The sequence below is a fragment of the Sceloporus undulatus genome, chromosome 4 (assembly GCF_019175285.1).
Source record: "Sceloporus undulatus isolate JIND9_A2432 ecotype Alabama chromosome 4, SceUnd_v1.1, whole genome shotgun sequence".
NCBI classification, from domain to species: domain Eukaryota; kingdom Metazoa; phylum Chordata; class Lepidosauria; order Squamata; family Phrynosomatidae; genus Sceloporus; species Sceloporus undulatus.
Window position 1 is genome coordinate 221,078,061 of NC_056525.1, and position 18,112 is coordinate 221,096,172.

The 18,112-nt window shown below is 41.0% G+C and overlaps 1 protein-coding gene across 2 annotated transcripts in view; it reads right to left on the reverse strand.

The window, feature by feature from the left end:
* The window catches only part of STK3 (serine/threonine kinase 3), an 881,840-nt gene that overhangs the window by 845,788 nt on the left and 17,940 nt on the right, over positions 1-18,112 (reverse strand). Inside the window, exons 2-6 of one of the 2 annotated variants that reach the window (XM_042464941.1) lie at positions 15,819-15,899; positions 13,806-13,934; positions 11,502-11,616; positions 6,716-6,880; positions 4,668-4,835 (exon numbers count right to left, since the gene is read on the reverse strand). In XM_042464941.1, coding sequence (XP_042320875.1) covers positions 4,668-4,835; positions 6,716-6,880; positions 11,502-11,616; positions 13,806-13,934; positions 15,819-15,899 — 658 coding nt within the window. The remainder of the gene's footprint in view (positions 1-4,667; positions 4,836-6,715; positions 6,881-11,501; positions 11,617-13,805; positions 13,935-15,818; positions 15,900-18,112) is intronic. The other variant, XM_042464942.1, reaches the window with a different exon arrangement.

Here is an 18,112-nt window from a genome sequence, read left to right on the forward strand (position 1 = left end):
TGGTTAAAAATATGTTTAGCCTCGTCTGTGTTAGATGTCCATTTCCCTCTCCATTTCTCGCACAACTATGAGAAGAACACTAGAAGCTTCTTTTTTCCATTTTCCATTAATCACAGTATAATGTGTTCTCTGAACTATAAACTAAGGTTAATCTTTTTTTTGTAAAATAAGCTTTATCCAAATTTTGACATATAAACGTAAACACAATGAACCAAAAAAAAAAAAAAACGAACTGAAAATAAACAAGTTCATAATCCTATCCCTTCTTCCCTCCACCAAACAGTGGTGCCTCGGGTTACGAAATTAATTCGTTCCGCGGCCGCTTTCGTAACCCGAAAAGCCTTCGTAAGCCGAAAACCCATAGGCGCTAATGGGGAAAAGCCGCGATTTCGTGTGAAATAGCGCCGAAAAGCACCAAAAAATTTTTCGTAACCCGAAAAAACATTCGTAACCCGGAACAATTATTTCCTATGGGATTTTTTCGTATCCCGGAAATTTCGTAACCTGGGTATTTCGTATCCCGAGGAACCACTGTATGGTTAATTTCAACTATAGCTAGTGGAAGCAAGCCTGCTTAATAAACCAGGGTTTGACTGCATGTTTCCAACAGTCACAGTTAAGGTTAAACACAGTTTATTTTAATTTAGACATGGCAAGATACAGTTAATCAAAAATCAAAACAAAAGCTTCCAAATTCCTTCCCATAGGAATACTACAGGGAAAAAAGCATATGAGTCACAATTTGTTTTTGTACGGTTAAACTCTGGTTTTGCTTAATAATAATAATAATAATAATAATAATAATAATAATAATAAATTTTATTTATATACCGCTTTTCCACAGATCAAAGCAGTGTACAGACAATTAAAACCATACAGACATTTCATAACAGGATAAAATCCCATAATAAAACCAGGTAAAAGCCTCAAACCACCACCGGACTCTGCTGCTCAGCTGGGAGGGGGCTGTGCCTGTGAGAGAGGCATCCCTTAAGGCCTGCTTGCACGTAAAAGCCTCAAACCACCACCGGACTCTGCTGCTCAGCTGGGAGGGGGCTGTGCCCCCTCCGCTCTCTACCGGGCACACCGCTGCTGGAGCCGCGACTGCTGCTGGACGGCCTTCCCCGGGTTGTCGGAGGTGCGCATCTGCGCACCGTCCCGGGAGAGCCGCCCACGGACTGGTAGTTGGACTCTGCATTTCCGCAGCTGCGCAGTTGCGCATTTTCAGCGGCAGTTTAAGGGCAGGGGTGCTGTTCCTGTGCCGAACGGGGCAGAGAATGACTGAAGTGTCTTCTCTCTGCCCTTTCCATGGTGCTACAGGGGGATGGGGGGAATATGGACTCGGGGAATGTTTTGGCTGGGGAGGTAGAGGGTAACTCTCTTTGCATGGACGGGGCTCCTATTGAGGTAGTGTGGGGCAAGGGGAGGTATGGCGGTAGGAGAGTGGACCAGCGTTACAAGGGAAGGCGAGATCGATGCTTAATATCTATCCCGCCTTCCTGTCCCTCTCCTAACCAAAGAGACCTGAGGGTCGCTCCAACCGTACCACAAACCCTGTCTCTGCTCCTGTGCAATGCCAGGTCTATTAAGAACAAAACCCATATAATACATGACCTGCTTGAGGATAACAACTGTGACCTGGCTTGCATTACTGAGACCTGGCTTGGGCCTGAGGGAGAAGCTGTACGGGCTCAGGCCCTACCTGCCGGGTACTCAGTGAAGGACCAGACCAGGTTAGGTGGGCGGGGAGGGGGTGTTGCCTTGGTGCATAAGAACACCTTGTCTCTAACCAGGAACCATGTGCGTCAAACTTCCTATATTGAGTGTATTTACCTGACCCTGAAGGCCAGAGACAGTCTAGGGATTCTGTTGGTCTATCGGCCACCCGGTGCGCTAACAGACTCCCTTAACGAGCTGACACAGTTGGTCTCGGAGTTGATGCTGGAGTCCCCCAGGCTTTTGGTCCTGGGAGACTTCAACATCTCCCTCGCGGCCAACTATGTTCCATCCGGTGCGGCTCGGGAATTCATGGAGACCATGACAGCCATGGGCCTGTCACAACTGGTCTCGGGGCCTACGCATTCTGCGGGTAATACACTCGATTTGGTCTTTTGTACGGACATGGAAATTCCGTGGGTGGAAATATCGAATATTTCCCCCTTATCATGGACGGATCATTTCCTGGTGGAGGCAAAAATCAAGGCTTCTACCCAGATCCTACCCGGGGGTGGCAGACCTATTAAAATGGTCCACCCTCGAAGGCTGATGGAACCCAAAAGGTTGCAAGAAGCCCTAGAGGGGTATACGGTAGGAACCGACGGCGACTCTGTTGATGCCCTGACTGATATCTGGGATATCAATCTTACCAGGGCTATACACAACATCGCTCCCAAGCACCCTCTCAGGCCTGCTTCCAAAAGGAAGCCCTGGTATACGGAAGATCTCCAGGAAAGGCAGCGGGTTCTGCGACGGCTAGAGCACCTTTGGCGGAAACACCAGCGCTTATCCGACCAGACTCTCCTAGACCATCTCTTGAAGGACTACGGAGAGGTGATACGTGCAGCTAAGAACTCGTTCTATGGTGCACATGTCGCATCCGCGGAGTCGCGTCCAGCAGAGTTGTTCAGGGTTGTGAGGGAGCTAACTCAGCTCCCTCCTGCCCCGAACCAGATCCTTGAACCTACTAAGGCCTGCTGTGACCGATTTAACAACTTCTTCGCGGATAAAATCTCTCGGATAAGCGAAGGTCTGGATGCCAGTATTAGAGCAGAAACCAGAGTAGAGGCGCCCAGAGCTTCCGTGGACTTGGTTCAACTGGATCACTTTGAGTCTGTAAGTACCGAGGATGTGGACAGGATCCTTGGGAGTGTTAGGAAGACGACCTGCTCTCTCGATCCCTGTCCCTCGTGGCTGGCAGCTCAGGGGGGACCAGTGGTAACTTCAATGTTACACCGGATCATCAATACATCTCTCAGGGATGGACAATTTCCATCGAACCTAAAATTGGCCACTGTAAGACCTTTATTAAAAAGCCCTCCCTTGACCCCCTGTATCGCTGTTGCCATTTTTGGGTAAGGTGATCGAGAGGGCGGTTGCGATCCAGCTCCAATCGATCCTGGATGAAACGGATTATCTAGACCCATTTCAAACCGGCTTTCGGGCGGGCTACGGGGTTGAGACTGCCATGGTCGCCTTGGTCGATGACCTCCGTCTGGGCATTGACAGGGGAAGCGTGTCCCTGTTGGTGCTCTTAGACATCTCAGCGGCTTTCGATACCATAGACCATGGTATCCTTCTGGAGCGCCTGGCAGAGGTGGGAGTCGGTGGCACTGTGCTCCAGTGGTTCCGGTCCTACCTCTCTGGGAGGTTCCAGATGGTGCAGCTGGGAGACGGGTGCTCCGACAAGAGACCCCTAATATCTGGGGTCCCTCAAGGAGCCATTCTGTCTCCCATGCTTTTTAACATTTACATGAAACCGCTGGGAGAGATCATCCGGAGACATGGGGCGTGGGGTTATCAGTACGCTGATGACACCCAAATAATTTTCTCTATGTCTCCGACTGATGCAGTGACTGGGGATGGTGTCTCTCCTCTCGTGGCCTGTCTGGAGTAGGTAATGGGCTGGATGAGGGAAAACAGACTCAGCTTGAATCCAGAGAAAACGGAAGTACTCGTGATAGGTTCTCCTGGCCCAGGGATGGCAGTGGTTCCACCTGTCCTGAATGGGATCACGCTTCCCGTGAAGGACTCTGTACGCAGTCTGGGGGTGCTCCTTGACTCGTCGCTCCACCTTACATCTCAGGTGGATGCGACGGTCAGGAGCACCTGTTATCAGCTTCGGCTGATACGCCAGGTGCATCCCTACATGAGCCGGGGGGACCTAGAAACAATGGTACACGCTCTGGTAACCTCTCGGTTGGATTTCTGCAATGCGCTCTACATGGGGCAACCCTTGTACCATACCCGGAAGCTGCAATTAGTGCAAAATATGGCAGCAAGACTGGTCACTAACATACCTAGGATTAGTCATATAACACCGGTCTTAAAAGACCTACATTGGCTGCCTATTCACTTCCGGGCGCAATACAAGGTGTTGGTTATAACCTATAAAGCCCTAAATGGCTTGGGCCCAGAGTACTTAAAGGACCGCCTCTCTCCGTACAATCCGCCCCGCACACTCAGATCCACCGGGCAGCACTTGTTAAGAGTTCCGGAGGCTAGATTAGTTAATACCACCAGAAGGGCCTTTTCCACCTCGGCCCCTACCCTCTGGAACTCGCTGCCCATTGAGCTCCGTTCAGTAACCTCCCTGGCCCAATTTAAGAAGGGGCTGAAAACATTCTTCTTCAATCAGGCTTACCCCTGATTCTTTGCCCTGAGAGCCCCCTCTCCCCCCCCCCCTCTGTTAGTAGTTTGTGATTTGGCACAAGTTCTTTTATTGTTTTAATTGCATTGTTTTTAATCTATATTGGATGTATGTTGTTATTGTTGTTAACCGCCCTGATGTTTCGAAGGGCGGTATATAAATAAAGTTTTTATTTATTATTTATTATACAATTACAGAACTCTATTATGTCTGGACCAGCCTAATAATTCTACTTTCCCAAACAGTAATAACATAAAGAGCAAGAAGAGTTAATAATGAAGTCACAATACAGGTTTCTTACCCTCATTGGATGTATATCAGCATACGGTGGCTTTCCTTCTGCCATCTCTATTGAAGTAATACCAAGTGACCAAATATCTGCCACACAGTTATAGCCAATCTCTTGTATTACTTCTGGAGCCATCCAAAATGGGGTGCCTATGACAGTATTGCGTTTTGCCATTGTATCCTGTAATTATATTATTTAAAAGCTTAATGTATCTTAAAATATTCTCACACACTCTCCCTTTTCCATTTGTTAGTATCATAGCCAGTACAGAGGAATTTGCATAGAAGTGCTTAATACCACTAGGCACTGACAAATTTCAGTACAGTGCACCCTTGCTTTACACGGGGGATCCGGTCCGGACTCCCCCGCATAAAGCAAATTACGCATATGCTCAAGCCCCATTTAAATGAATGAGGCTCGTGCACACGGCGGTGTGGCAGTGCATGCGCGCCACAGGCACACACCCCAATAGTCCCTATGGAACGTGCTGCCCCTTTCTCCCCGCACAGTTTTCAGCGTATGCTGAAAGCCACATAAAGCAACCCGCATATGACACGGGCGCACTGTAATTATTTTTTTTTCTAAAGTAATACATGTAAGACGACAATGTTTTATACAGTCTTCTCCGATGTTTAGCAGGCCAAGTATCTTCCTACAATAAATATAATACTCCAACCCCTAAAATTACAAGATCACTCAAACTTATTCTATGGGGTTTTTTTACTTGTACATATGTTCAATGAAATTTTTAAATTACAGTATATGCATATTGCATGTGTTTTTGAGTGCACTTAATATACAAGCATATATATGAGGAGGGCACTAACCACACAAAAGGCACAAACCTGCCATGTGTAAAGGCCTGCAGCTGAAAAAGTATTTCAGCGCTCTATTTCAAAAGATGTTTGATGAACTGTCAGAACCACAGATTTCCTTGCCAAAGGTGATTTCAGGTAATGATTGACCAAGGAAGAGTCCTAATGATACAAGCGTGCAATGTGGGTCCAAAAGCAAGCAGAAAAGTGTATTGAACTCCTGCAAGGCTAATAATATTTCTAAAAATGGTGACCATGGGCAAGTCACACTCTGTCAACCTCAGGGCATGGCAACGGCAATGCCCCTTTGAAGAAACTTCCCAAGAAAACCCTGTGACAGGGTCAAGTTGGAAACAACTTGAAGATGCACAACAACAACAAAAACTGACCCTAGACAGATTTCTGCGAAAAATGCAAAGATGGATAGAATACACTGGACATGGGAAATTCTAGTGTGACAAAGAAGATTATGCATATGATCAAACGGACCAAAAATGTAAGCTATCTGACCAGGGTGGATTAATTCTCCTGAAACCTAATCAAGAAAGGGATATCCTGTGTTACTACATGTGTGGAGTGGGGAATCTTTGCTACTCAAGCAGAATAACCTGGGTATATGTGACACTTAGTGTATTTATACCTGACTGGTGATCATCAAGTGCATGCTGAAGAACTGTTTGTAAGGGAGGCCAATTAGTTATATTATTGAAACTCTTCCTGCTTACTGGTCACACCTACTGTAATGATCTGAGGAGGCTGTCTCATACTGGACTTCACAGGTCTGGGCTATTGTATCTATCAACATCATTACCAGCCTTTTGTGTTAAACTGCAGGAGATGATTGATAAGATGATTCATCAGGACATACACAACCAGAAAGAATGCTGTTCAGGCTTTGGTCAGTGCAGCAGCTTGCGAACACCAAATACAGTAGTCCAGCCTTATTTACAATTTTGCATTCCATGCTTTCAGTAACCCACGGTCTCCCATGGTCCAAAAACATGACATAGTCTCTCCTTATCTGTCCTTTTGATCTCTGCAGTTTCAGTTACCCATGGTCCATCAGGGTCCGAAAACATTACGGTATAGAATCAGTACTATCCACAGTTTCACACATACACTGAGAGTGTCTTGGAACATATCCCCCACAGATATGGGGAGACTACTGTAATGTAGAAGCCTCATGTAGAGTACACAGTAATGCATTTACTTTTAAAATTCAGTTCACACATCCTTTATACTTACAGTTAACTGCCCAGCTACTCCAAAGTCAGCTAACTTGGCATGTCCTTCAGTGTTTAAGAGGATGTTTCCAGCCTTTATATCTCTGTGTATTTTTCTCATAAAGTGCAAATATTCAAGTCCTTTAAGCGTAGATTTAAGAATGGTTGCAATTTCATCTTCTGTAAGCTATGAGAAAGCATAAATAACCAACCATTTTACTTCTGTGTACACATACACCCTCTCTACACTTCTGTAAACAAACTGAATGACTAAGAAAATACAACACAAACTCCCTTCTTATTATTATTTATATAGCATGAAGAGATTATACAAAATGTTTTACAAATACAGAAAGCAAAACCCCATCAAGTTTCCTCTCCTGCAATCTAATCCACATGGCTTGACCTCTTTATGGCTGCACAAGATCCCACAGAAGTCAACAAGGTTCAAACAGGAACAAAGGTACCACCCATAAAGAATATACTGTGGACAACGGGCCTAAACAAATGCAACATGAAAAGCATGCCCAAACCCTGGATTGTATACTACTGGTTATAGATGCAATTCTCCTCATCTTTTGAATTCATTAAAATAGGATTAAGTTACAGACTCTTCAGACCTTGTATCCTTTTAGTTGTGGGTATACATACTGTGGTCATATTCAACAACCAATTCAAAGGGCTAATTTTAACCATTTGCAGTTTGGACCAGAGTACCTGAAGGTTTATAAATCTCCACAGGTAACTAACAACTTCTTAAGAAAGCTGGTGGATATTGTGATATCATTTTGATGCAAGACAATTATCTTCTTATTTTCCCAAGAATTTTAATCTGTTCCTGCTTTAAATTAGGCTTGTGACTAATATCATAATTGTTCATCTCCTGTATGATTTTTAACATCTTTGCCTGATGAAGAAGTCAGTGGAGCTTCAAATGCTTGCAACATGTACTGTATATACTCATGTATAACTCTAGAAATTTTAGTCAAAAAACTGACCCAAAAAACCTGAGTCAACTTATCCACGGGTCAATGTAAGTACTGTACGTTAACTGTTATCAAAAAAAGGGACCATTTCCTGGTGAAAGGCAAAAGTGTAATTTGTCCTGGAAGCACCGATCCCACTGTACTCTGTCATCTATCCAGCCTTTAGTATGAGCACAAACAGTTATGCTTGCTGGATTTTTGTAAGTTCTTTGGTATCATTTTCCTTTGCTTCCTTCTTTACATCCTTTGTTTCACGCCCCTAAGTTTTATTCTCAACTTATCCATGGGTCATATAAAAATCCATAATTTTGGCCCCAAAATCTGCCCTCAACTTATACATGAGGTTGATTTATAGTTGCATATATACGGTATTTTGTGCATTTCAGTTGTCCCCACAAAGGTATCACTGTTTTGTGGATTTTGGATGATTGGATGTACTGCTTTAAATTAGGTTCATTAATTTTTAAATAGTTCTCACCTGTTCCATGAATTTGTTGTATTTTAAATGTTATCAACTATTTTCTAAACTAACCTGAGAATGTGGCTATAAATTAGCAATGCCCAATAGTATTCTTAATAGTTTTTCGTGGGGTTTTTGGGCTATTCTTAAGTATTCTTAATCCTTCAGTGCTACTGCCATAACAAGAAGCTATGATTTTTTTACCTCCTCCTTATCTGATTTAAGATTCATGATCTAACAATGTCAGGCAATATTCTCAAGATATTCTCCTTTAATCTTAGAATACTTTAACCAAAAATGGAGAAGAATATCAAGTAAAAGTGAATGCCATATGAAAAAGCCACAGACTTCAAGCCACAGGAAGACCAGCTAGAGTATGTGACCGCATTCTGAAGCTATCACACCTATCCATAGACTGTGCCAGGGATAAAGAAATAAGACTAAGAATCTGAAGTATAGTTGACCCTCTGTATCCGCAGACTTGCTATCTGCGGATCTGAGCATCTGGACAGCAAGCCCAGTTGTCCCCAATGGTCACGCTTGATGCTGCTATGCTAGCGGGTGCGCACATGACATGCTGCCATTAGGACAATGCAACTTAAGGTCTCAGTTTTTTCTGTCTGTGGGGGGGGAAGGGTCCAGAATGGATTCTCCATGAATAGTCCAACTGTAAGCCATGCATAGAGGCTATATCCCTCCTGTTCATATTGTTGTTGCAAGGCCAGAGTAACTCCAAAGCTCCCATTCCTTCGCATAGATATTACTTATAACTTGCACATCATCCATATAATATCAAATCATAAGCCAGAGAATAAAATGTTTTCTTCTCCCCACAAAAGAAACACAAAGTTCTTAACCATGAAAGCAAAATTTCAAAGTAATGTTGATAACTGTCAGTTATTCAGTTCTAAAAATTTGTTAACAAAAAAGAAAGAACTAGAAAGAGACTTAATAATTTTGTATTTCAGGGTACTGTATATACTCATGCATAAGTGTAAAAAATTAGTCAAAAATTGACCTCAATAAACCAAGTCAACTTATCCACAGGTCAGTCTAAGTACTGAACCTTAACTCTTATCAAAAAAAGGAGTCATTCTCTTCTCTTGAGTAGAGTGATGAAAGGCGAGAGCTTAATCCATCCTGGGAGCACCTAAAAGCAGCACCAATCCACTGTACTCTCTGTCACAGGACCATTTCTGATGTTATTGAATGCCTAGGTGGGGAAATGGCGGCAGCGAAAGCTCTTTGGCATTTTCCTTCAAAGGAGCACCTAGAGGAATTGGGTTTTGAAGTACTTCAATAAGAAGTTTGTGTACATTTGTCAACTTTTCTGGTTTAAAATCAAGCAAAGTTGAAGGCTATAATTCTTCGCTTCATGTTTTCATCTATTTTGACATATGTGCATTTTCATAGCCCCACCTATGCTTGCTCACCTCCTCCACACATTGCACAATCACAATTTACTGTAGTTCTCCTCAACCATCAAACCTTTAGGGTGAGCACGAAGAGTTATGCCTGCTGGCATTTTCTAAGTTCTTTGGCATTGTTTTCCTTTGCTTCATCTTTTACATCCTTTCTTATATGCCCCTAACTTTTATCTTTGACTTACCCATGGGTCATATCAAAATCTGTAATTTTAGCTAGAAAACCTGCCCTTGACTTATACATGAGGCCGACTTACATACAATATATATAGTATTTTTCTCTCCTTTTCTCTAACTTGCTAATAACATAGCATTCTCTGTTTCCGTACTGGCCACACAGGATATGCAGATGAGGACTCTAAGAGATTTTCACAAAGTGTGAAGTACATCATGTCTCCTGTCATTTTACCCAACAAGCCTTCTCAAATGTCTCAACAGGAAAATAAAAACAAATGTTCTTTTCCTAAATTTAACTAATTTCATCTACAAAGATATCTGATAAACAGGCAGACAGCATGGTACAGTGCGCCTGCGCCACACGTGGGCATGACATACATGGCTTTAACCTTACGAGGAAGAAAAGTCCCATTTAAAACAATGGCACATGCACCCACCACGCATGCACCCCACCACATATGGGAGTGTCTGCCCATTGTTTTAAATGGGACTTGCACATACACATTTTTCCCTTTGGGCAGGAGTCCAGACTGGATCCCCCACATATGGAAAAGGTCCACTGTATAATGGTTTGAGCATTGGACTACAACTGTGCAGACCAGGGTTCAAATGCCACTCAGCCATATATGACTGACCTTGGGCAAGTCATACTCTCTCACCCACAGAAGAAGGCAAAAGCAAAACCTCTCTGAATAAATCTTGCCAAGAAAACTCCATCATAGGTTTACCTTAGGGTCATCATAATTTGGAAATGCCCTGAAAGCACACAGCAACAACAACAACAAAGTCTCTTCTAAAATCTTAGGCCACAGGACCTTAGGCCATGCATCCTGCACTCTGGGATTCCCCAAATTAAAGCCTTCATGACTTCACTGTTTGGTGATTTCCGAGCTTTCATATACCCCTCCAAGAATGGATGCCTTTCTTACAGCTTAGTTACTGGCTCTAAAAGCTTTAATTTAAACTAAGACGATATTTTTGGTACTACCCCTTTTCCTTTAGCAAAATAAATCCTCTACCTCATGAATTTCTCTGACATTATATTTAGTCCCTCTTACTATAATGTTCTGTGTTCTGTACATGCAAGAAAATGAGACACAAAGGAAACTTCTCTCTGCAGCCTTTTAATCTGCAGGAAAGTAGTCAAAGACATGAAGAAAATTCAGGCTTCAGCAATTACACATAGCACTCTCCCTGGTGAATGCACTAAGCAAAAAAGATTTATTTCCAAATCTGAAGTTGCAGAGGCATGCAGGAATTATCTTGGAAGGTTTGTGACAATTCTATCTCTTCTCCATTTCCAAGTTCCCTGTCTTTTTTCCTGCAGGAAGGAGAAGCAGAGATGAGCAGTGCTACTGCAGCCACTGCTTGGCAGAATGGCCAGAATCCTCCTGCTGAGCATCAGCTGAAGCATCTGTACTCCCTGCCTCTATGGCAGAGTTTATCTTTCTTTCTTTTTTTTAAATGCATGAACACTTAGCACCCAAGTTATCTATAGAGCAGATGAAACAGGTCTATTTCTAACTATAACAGAAGCCTGTTAGGTGCAGTCATAAGGGAAAGTCAAGGATGATTTAATTTGACTGAAATCAAGAGAAGATTGGAACACGTGTCAATACTTTGTTTTCTCTGGAAAATGCAAACTTTAGTTAAAAGCACTCAACATCTGAGAGGTGGGCCTTTATAAACATTTTGCTAGAGCAAATGTGGAGAACACCCCCTCCCCATGAATAATATTTTATGAAAAAAATAAAAACTTACTGTTTTATTCCGTAATCTAATTATGTCTGAGACTGAACCAGCTCCACAGTACTCCATAACAATCCATAGGTCTGTGTTCTTAAAGTAGCTGCCATAATACTTGACAACATAAGGACTAAAAAAAAAAAAGAACATCAATTTCCAAAATCAACAGCACTGTCCAGAATTATTATTTCTACCAGAAAAAAAAGACTTCAGTAACTCCTCATGCTACATAGGTTTTAAATTTTAAGATAATTATATCTTCAGGAGGATAGGGGGGAGAATTAAAAATGGTGTTATACATACAAACTACACAATATAAAATGGTCTTGTTCAGATGCAATGACAAAACAAAGAGGATGAGACAGAATGCTGTTACACACTATTTTTTTATTTAACCACTCAAAACAAATTTATAATCAGTCAATTACATCTCAGTGATTAGATATGTTTAAAGCAAAGAAACAAACAAAGTATAGAATAATGACACCAAGGTTCTAAAGTCATTTAAGGTTAAAGGTTTATTTTCTCCCTAAGTAAGGAAACTTTCTCTCCATCCAGAATTTCATGCTAAGCTTTATCTCCCACTACTGAGTTAAGCACAATTGTGACTACCAATACAGCATATCAATATCAACAGCACATAGCAAGAACTGTTCAATGAGCATCCATCACACACTGAATAAATGTATCATAAAATTCATTTTACTCTTATCAGATAGATATGGTTGAATTTAAACTTTGCCCCTTACAATTGTGTTATTACTAGGATACAATATTTTGGGTCAATCTCCATAACAAATTCTGAAGACTTTACACTAAAGATTAACGATCTGCAATAAAAAGAAAGATTAGAAGCCTGCCGAAGTATATACAATATTGCAATATTTAGAGCCAAGTAGCATTCTTGTAATCCTCTGATTTGGATTCTGTTAGTCTTACTTTAACTACTCTGTGTTTTGTGGCATCTGTAGCTTGTCCATAAAGATCCTGACTGATATAAAACAAGCCTCAGAAGAAAGGGAGTTTTTCTGTCCACAAATATTTTACAAGGGAGTGATTCACCAATAGTTTACTAAGGGCACACCCATATCTTTGTTCAACATCTATCCATTACTGTCAACCTTTGGCACTAAAAGAAACCCCACTTAATCACTTGTACTTCACCATCTCCAACTCTTTATTACATGTACATTCAAAGACCACCTATAAAACTTCCTGCTGTATTCATTCTCTCTTTTACACACACAATGAATGACTGCTATGACCTAAAGGAATTTCTGCATTTTGACACCTTAGTTCTCTCATCCTCCCAAAGCAAGGCAGGTGAAAGGCAAACATTATGTATATTCTAATTAAATAAACAAATGATCTGCTCCCAGCTGATGAGATAAGGTAGGGTATAAACATTTGTTTGAATCAAATGATAAACATTTGAACAAGGATATCCTCTCAGCTCAGCCATATTCCCATGTTTTTAGTCTAAGGAAATTCATCTGCCACAAACATTAATCTATTCAATTCAATCTCCAAAATCACAAACACAGGGGTCACTGCTCATGTAATGAGGACCATAAGTGAAGTGCTGTGGAACATTATAGAGAGCTATTGGCTAGAAAGAGGGACTAGAACTTGATGTTGGCCACCCCATATACCAACTTCCAAAGGGCAACAGTTTTGGGTTTTTTTTTTAGCAACACACACACTTCCAACACTAGTAATTTAATTTCAATATTTACTTCACCACTAACCTCTGTAACTGTAACAAATATATAGTAGTAATATTTATGGTGAAGGTGTGACATGAAACAAGTTGACCTGGTTCTCACATAAAAAAGCACTATAGCTTAAAGACTTAAAGACAATACATTGTAAGAGAATTCACATAAGCTTGATGTACTGAAATGCGTATGATTTATGGAAGACTTGTTTTCTGTATTTGGTGTAACATATTGAAGGATAATATGTAACACATAATAATTATTGTAAATGACATGAAAATCATAAAATATATATCGATAAAAAAACACTATAGCATGTAAACACTCCAAAGGAACAAGACAGATTTCAGAGAGTGTGCTTCCATTCCCTTCATCATTCGTATCCTTCTTTTCAACCATCCACATTTATAGCCAGCAACCAAGCAAGGTTGAAACTAAACAAAATATTTACCTTTTCAATCATCAATCAGTCAAAAATTTAAAGAGACTTTCAACCTTAGCTTGTATTTGTTAACTGATTAAAACTGATATTGTCAGATAAAAGATGTTTAAGCATTTTTGTTAATGATGGTAGAGTTCTCAAACTACATATAATCCATACCTGTCACATTGTTGCATTATAGAAATTTCTTTAATTATTTCCTGTAGATCTGATTCAACAGGGACTTGCTTAATTGCCACTACTTGCCCTGATTCTTTATGAATGGCTTTAAATACACTGCCATAAGACCTAGAAAAGAGAACAATAGTAATTCAACATTTCAATTACATACTACGTATATTCATTCAAGCCATCAATGGCACCACTATATATAATGATCAGGTTTCTCCCTTGCACTCAGATTTTTGTTACAATACCATGAAATGTGACTGGTAGCATCATGTCTCTCTACTAGAAAGGAGTATCCGGAATCCAATGTGTTTCCCCACCACTTATTGACCACATCTGTAGGGAGAGACATATTTTCTTCTAATTTATAATACAGAAGTGGAACTCTACAAAAGGGAAAGCAATTGGAATGGGGAAATAATGTAGGGTTTTTAAAAAAATGCAACAGTGAGAATTGAACACTTGTAAATTCTTACCATCTCATATTAAAAAATCAGAGAATCTATATAATGGAAGTAATGTGTACTAAGAAGAATATCAGTAACACTTCCTGTGTTTAGGACACTGTAGCTAATCACTGCATAACACTATGCAAATCAGTATATAAAGGGATTTTGTAGCACCTCTGAGACTAACTGAAAGAAAGAAGTTGGCAACATGGGCTTCGGTTTACTTCCTCAGATGCTCATACACTGAGCAAAGCTAGACAGTATTTTACAGAAATAGAGATGCTCCTTTGTTGGATTTGAGTGAATGTTTCCAATAAGAATTCAAGAACGAACTGCATTCATGAAGATGAAAATACTTGTACTTTGCCTTCTACATGATGAATATTTGTTTTCCATCAATTCATGTGCTCACATTACATGCAATGAGATGCATACTGTTATCTTACATGGAAGTGGAATTCTATTAAAAAAAACATAGTTAGTAAAGCCAGGTTCACTGAAAACTTGTAGGAAGCAACATAATTCCCTGTTCTATGACAAGCTGAAAGGCATGTCCACACAGCCCAAAAACATTGGTTTCCCACCTACCTCATTGGAACCTGCTGTATACACAATGCAAGGCCAAATCCCCAACTTGAGTATTGACTGTCTTCAAAAGGGAAGGCCAGTTCTGCACCAAATCTGCCCTATCCCTGCCTAAAACGGATTTTAAAATGCACCTTTTGCTCCAAATTTTACAGAAAAATCCAGAGCATTCCAGTGACACCAGGTGGCTGTTTTCACATGTATCCTACTGGGCTGCCTGGAGTCACCATCACTGGTGTAAGTCCTTTCCTCAGAATGCACCCAGCCATGTGACTGACACAGCATTCTGGCTGGTGTAAACAAGTCCTTAGTTAATCTGGAATGCAAGGGAGTCCCACCGGGAAACATTCGACCCTAACTGCATCTGTCCTTGACCTCAAAGACATGACACTTGGTTGTAATCTTGCAAAGAAAAAAGCAACTCAGATGGGGAGAAGAAACAATGTGAGCAATAAAAATAGCTGCCATGGGATAGGTTAACTAGCTTTTCCTGCACTCAACCCCTAACAGTGGTGTTTTTCATAAAGTAACCATGAGAGCCAGCATGGTACAATGGTTTGAGCACTGGACTACATCTCTGGAAACCAAGGTCTGAATCCCCACTCAGCCACAGAAACCCACTGGGTGACCCTGGGCAAGTCACACTCTCTGAGCATCAGAGACAGACAATGGCAAACCCCTTCTAAACAAATCTTACGAAGAAAACCCCATAATAGGTTTGCCTTAGGGTTGCCATAAGTAGGAAATGACACACAACAACAAACATGAGGACCTTGTTACACCCATGTGTCTGAAACTTGTAACGTTCTTCACAGCTCCAAGATGTTCTTGGATAACTCAGTTGTGGGGATGTGGGAAGTGGCCCAAAGGGCAAATCCAACTCAAGATCATTGTTATTCTTCTCCCTGTTTTTGTGAGATTTCATTTGAGTCTTCCCAATTTTTCCCTAGATAGGCAGAGTTGTACATACCCTTCACCAAGTTTCTCCAAGACATCAAAGACTTCTTCTGGCTGCTTAGTTAAGCTGTCTTCACTTAGCTTTTTTAGCTTGCTAATAATAAAAAAGATAAAAAAGATAAAATATTCAACCATTAGTAATTTATAACTGACCTAAAATGGATAAATGTGCATTTCCTCTATAATTTTCATCTAATTTATTTTTACTAAGTATCCTTGGGTTAAGGACAAAACAAACAAATCAGGATCTCTTACAGATGTTTGTCTCAATTTCATAGGGCCACTATCAGTCACAGGCAACTTGATGGCAATTAACAATAACAACAGAGGTTTAATTCCACTAGCATCAATAAGGCAATAATATTCTAAGTGAGCAACAGCAGTTATCTGGAAAATAATATAAGTTAAAAAACAAAGCATGCCAGTAAACAAAAGTTTTCCACTAGGATAACTCAATATACACCGTTACTGAACAACTTAGTTTTCAAACTTTATACCCACATGCCTGGTTCCCCCACTCCCATAATCACCTTGAGACAACCAGACATCCCTGATGTTGACTAATGGAAGGGGCTGGTGGATGTTAGTTTGTTTTTCCTTGAAGTCGTTGGTATTCCATAAATGACTACATCAAGTGATTTAATTTAAGGGTCAAACAGAAGGGTAAGAAAAAGCGGCCCAAAACTGCTTTTTCCGAGAGTGGAGCAAGCCCCTGCTGACTGCACCTCCCATTCCCAAGACAGCCAGAGTGTGCATGTCATGACTGCACAGCTGGACACTTTTTTTTTTTGCTTTCTCCCCAACCATCTCTGTGCACCATCACAGCAACAAACAGCCAATGACTGCCATCCCATTGGATGGATGTCCCTTTGTACCTCTGCACAGTCGCCATGTGCAGCCCTCCACTGGGACAGGGCACTGGAGGAGAGCTTTGGCCATAAGATGCTAACAAGGTATGATCATGCCCCCCTTTACCCCTTTTGGACTGTCTGGTTTGTGCATGTTGTATTGAAATCCTCATTAGAGATGTCACACTTTCATTTCTTTCCATTGCCACCCCCAGCGCTTGGGTATGGTGGCTCTGTCTTTTTAAAATGAGAGGTAAGGATAGATTGCTCGTTTAGAACTGATCTGACATTGGTAAGTTTATATATAAGGTCAAAGTGTGCACCTTCCAGGAAAGAGTGGAAAATTCAGTTTCTTTTTAGTCCAGCTTTAACCCTCTTACAATGGCTGCAGCACGGTTTCCAGCCACTTCAGGGGCATGTGTCATCTAAGTGCCATGCCCCCAAAGCAGCCTGAAACCACTTCTTTTGGCCTGTCAGTTGGAAGCCTAAATCCCACAAATGACTAAATTAAGGATAGGAGGGTACGTTTTAAAAAAAAAAAACAAACAGCTATGCCATAAGTCAACAGGTGAGTTGAAAGCACATAGACATACAGCTGGCCCTTCTTATACACGGATTTTTTATACACGGATTCAAGCATACACGGTTTGAAAATGTTCCAAAAAAGTATAAATTTACCTTGATTTTCCATTTTTTTATAAGGGACATCATTTTGCTATGTCATTATATTTAATGGGACTTGGGCATACACGGATTTTGTAATACACGGGGGATCTTGGAACCAAACCCCAGCATATAACAAGGGTCCACTGTATATGTTTGCAAGGATGCTTAACATTTTAAATGTTATTGCTTAACACTAAGCTCTCACAGCACACCTATGCAAGCCAACTGCATGATGCTTTCTTACATGATATGTGCTCTTACTGACAATCTAGATTTAAGAATGAAGGACTATGACATACCATACAGATGGCTACTGTTACTGTACTGTTTTTGTTAGTAACCCCATAACAGAAGTTATCATCCTGTTTCACTTCTAGATATAGGAGAAGAAGAAAAATATTGTGTTAAATTATTAACCTGAGCAAAAGGAAAAGCCACCAGAAAACAAAATCAATTTCTGTGTAAGGGAGACCACGCCATCCTAAGAAGAATACATTACAGTCTGGTTTTGTTTGTTTTTTGTAAGAATATAGCAAGAGTTCATTTCAATGCAGTAAAAGACAACTTTGACGACAAGTCTTACCAAGAGAGAAATAAAACATTATAGTATTGTAGTGAGGTAAGAGGGTTTGTCAGAAAATAATAGCTTGAAAAAGTACCACACTGGCCAAGTAACTCCCTTGGTCACCACTGGTTACACAAGCTATAATTTTCCCTTTAGGTTCAGGGATTTCTCTTTAGATACATAATAATGTTTGTTTTCCTAGGCTGCAAGAATGTAATCAAAAAATGA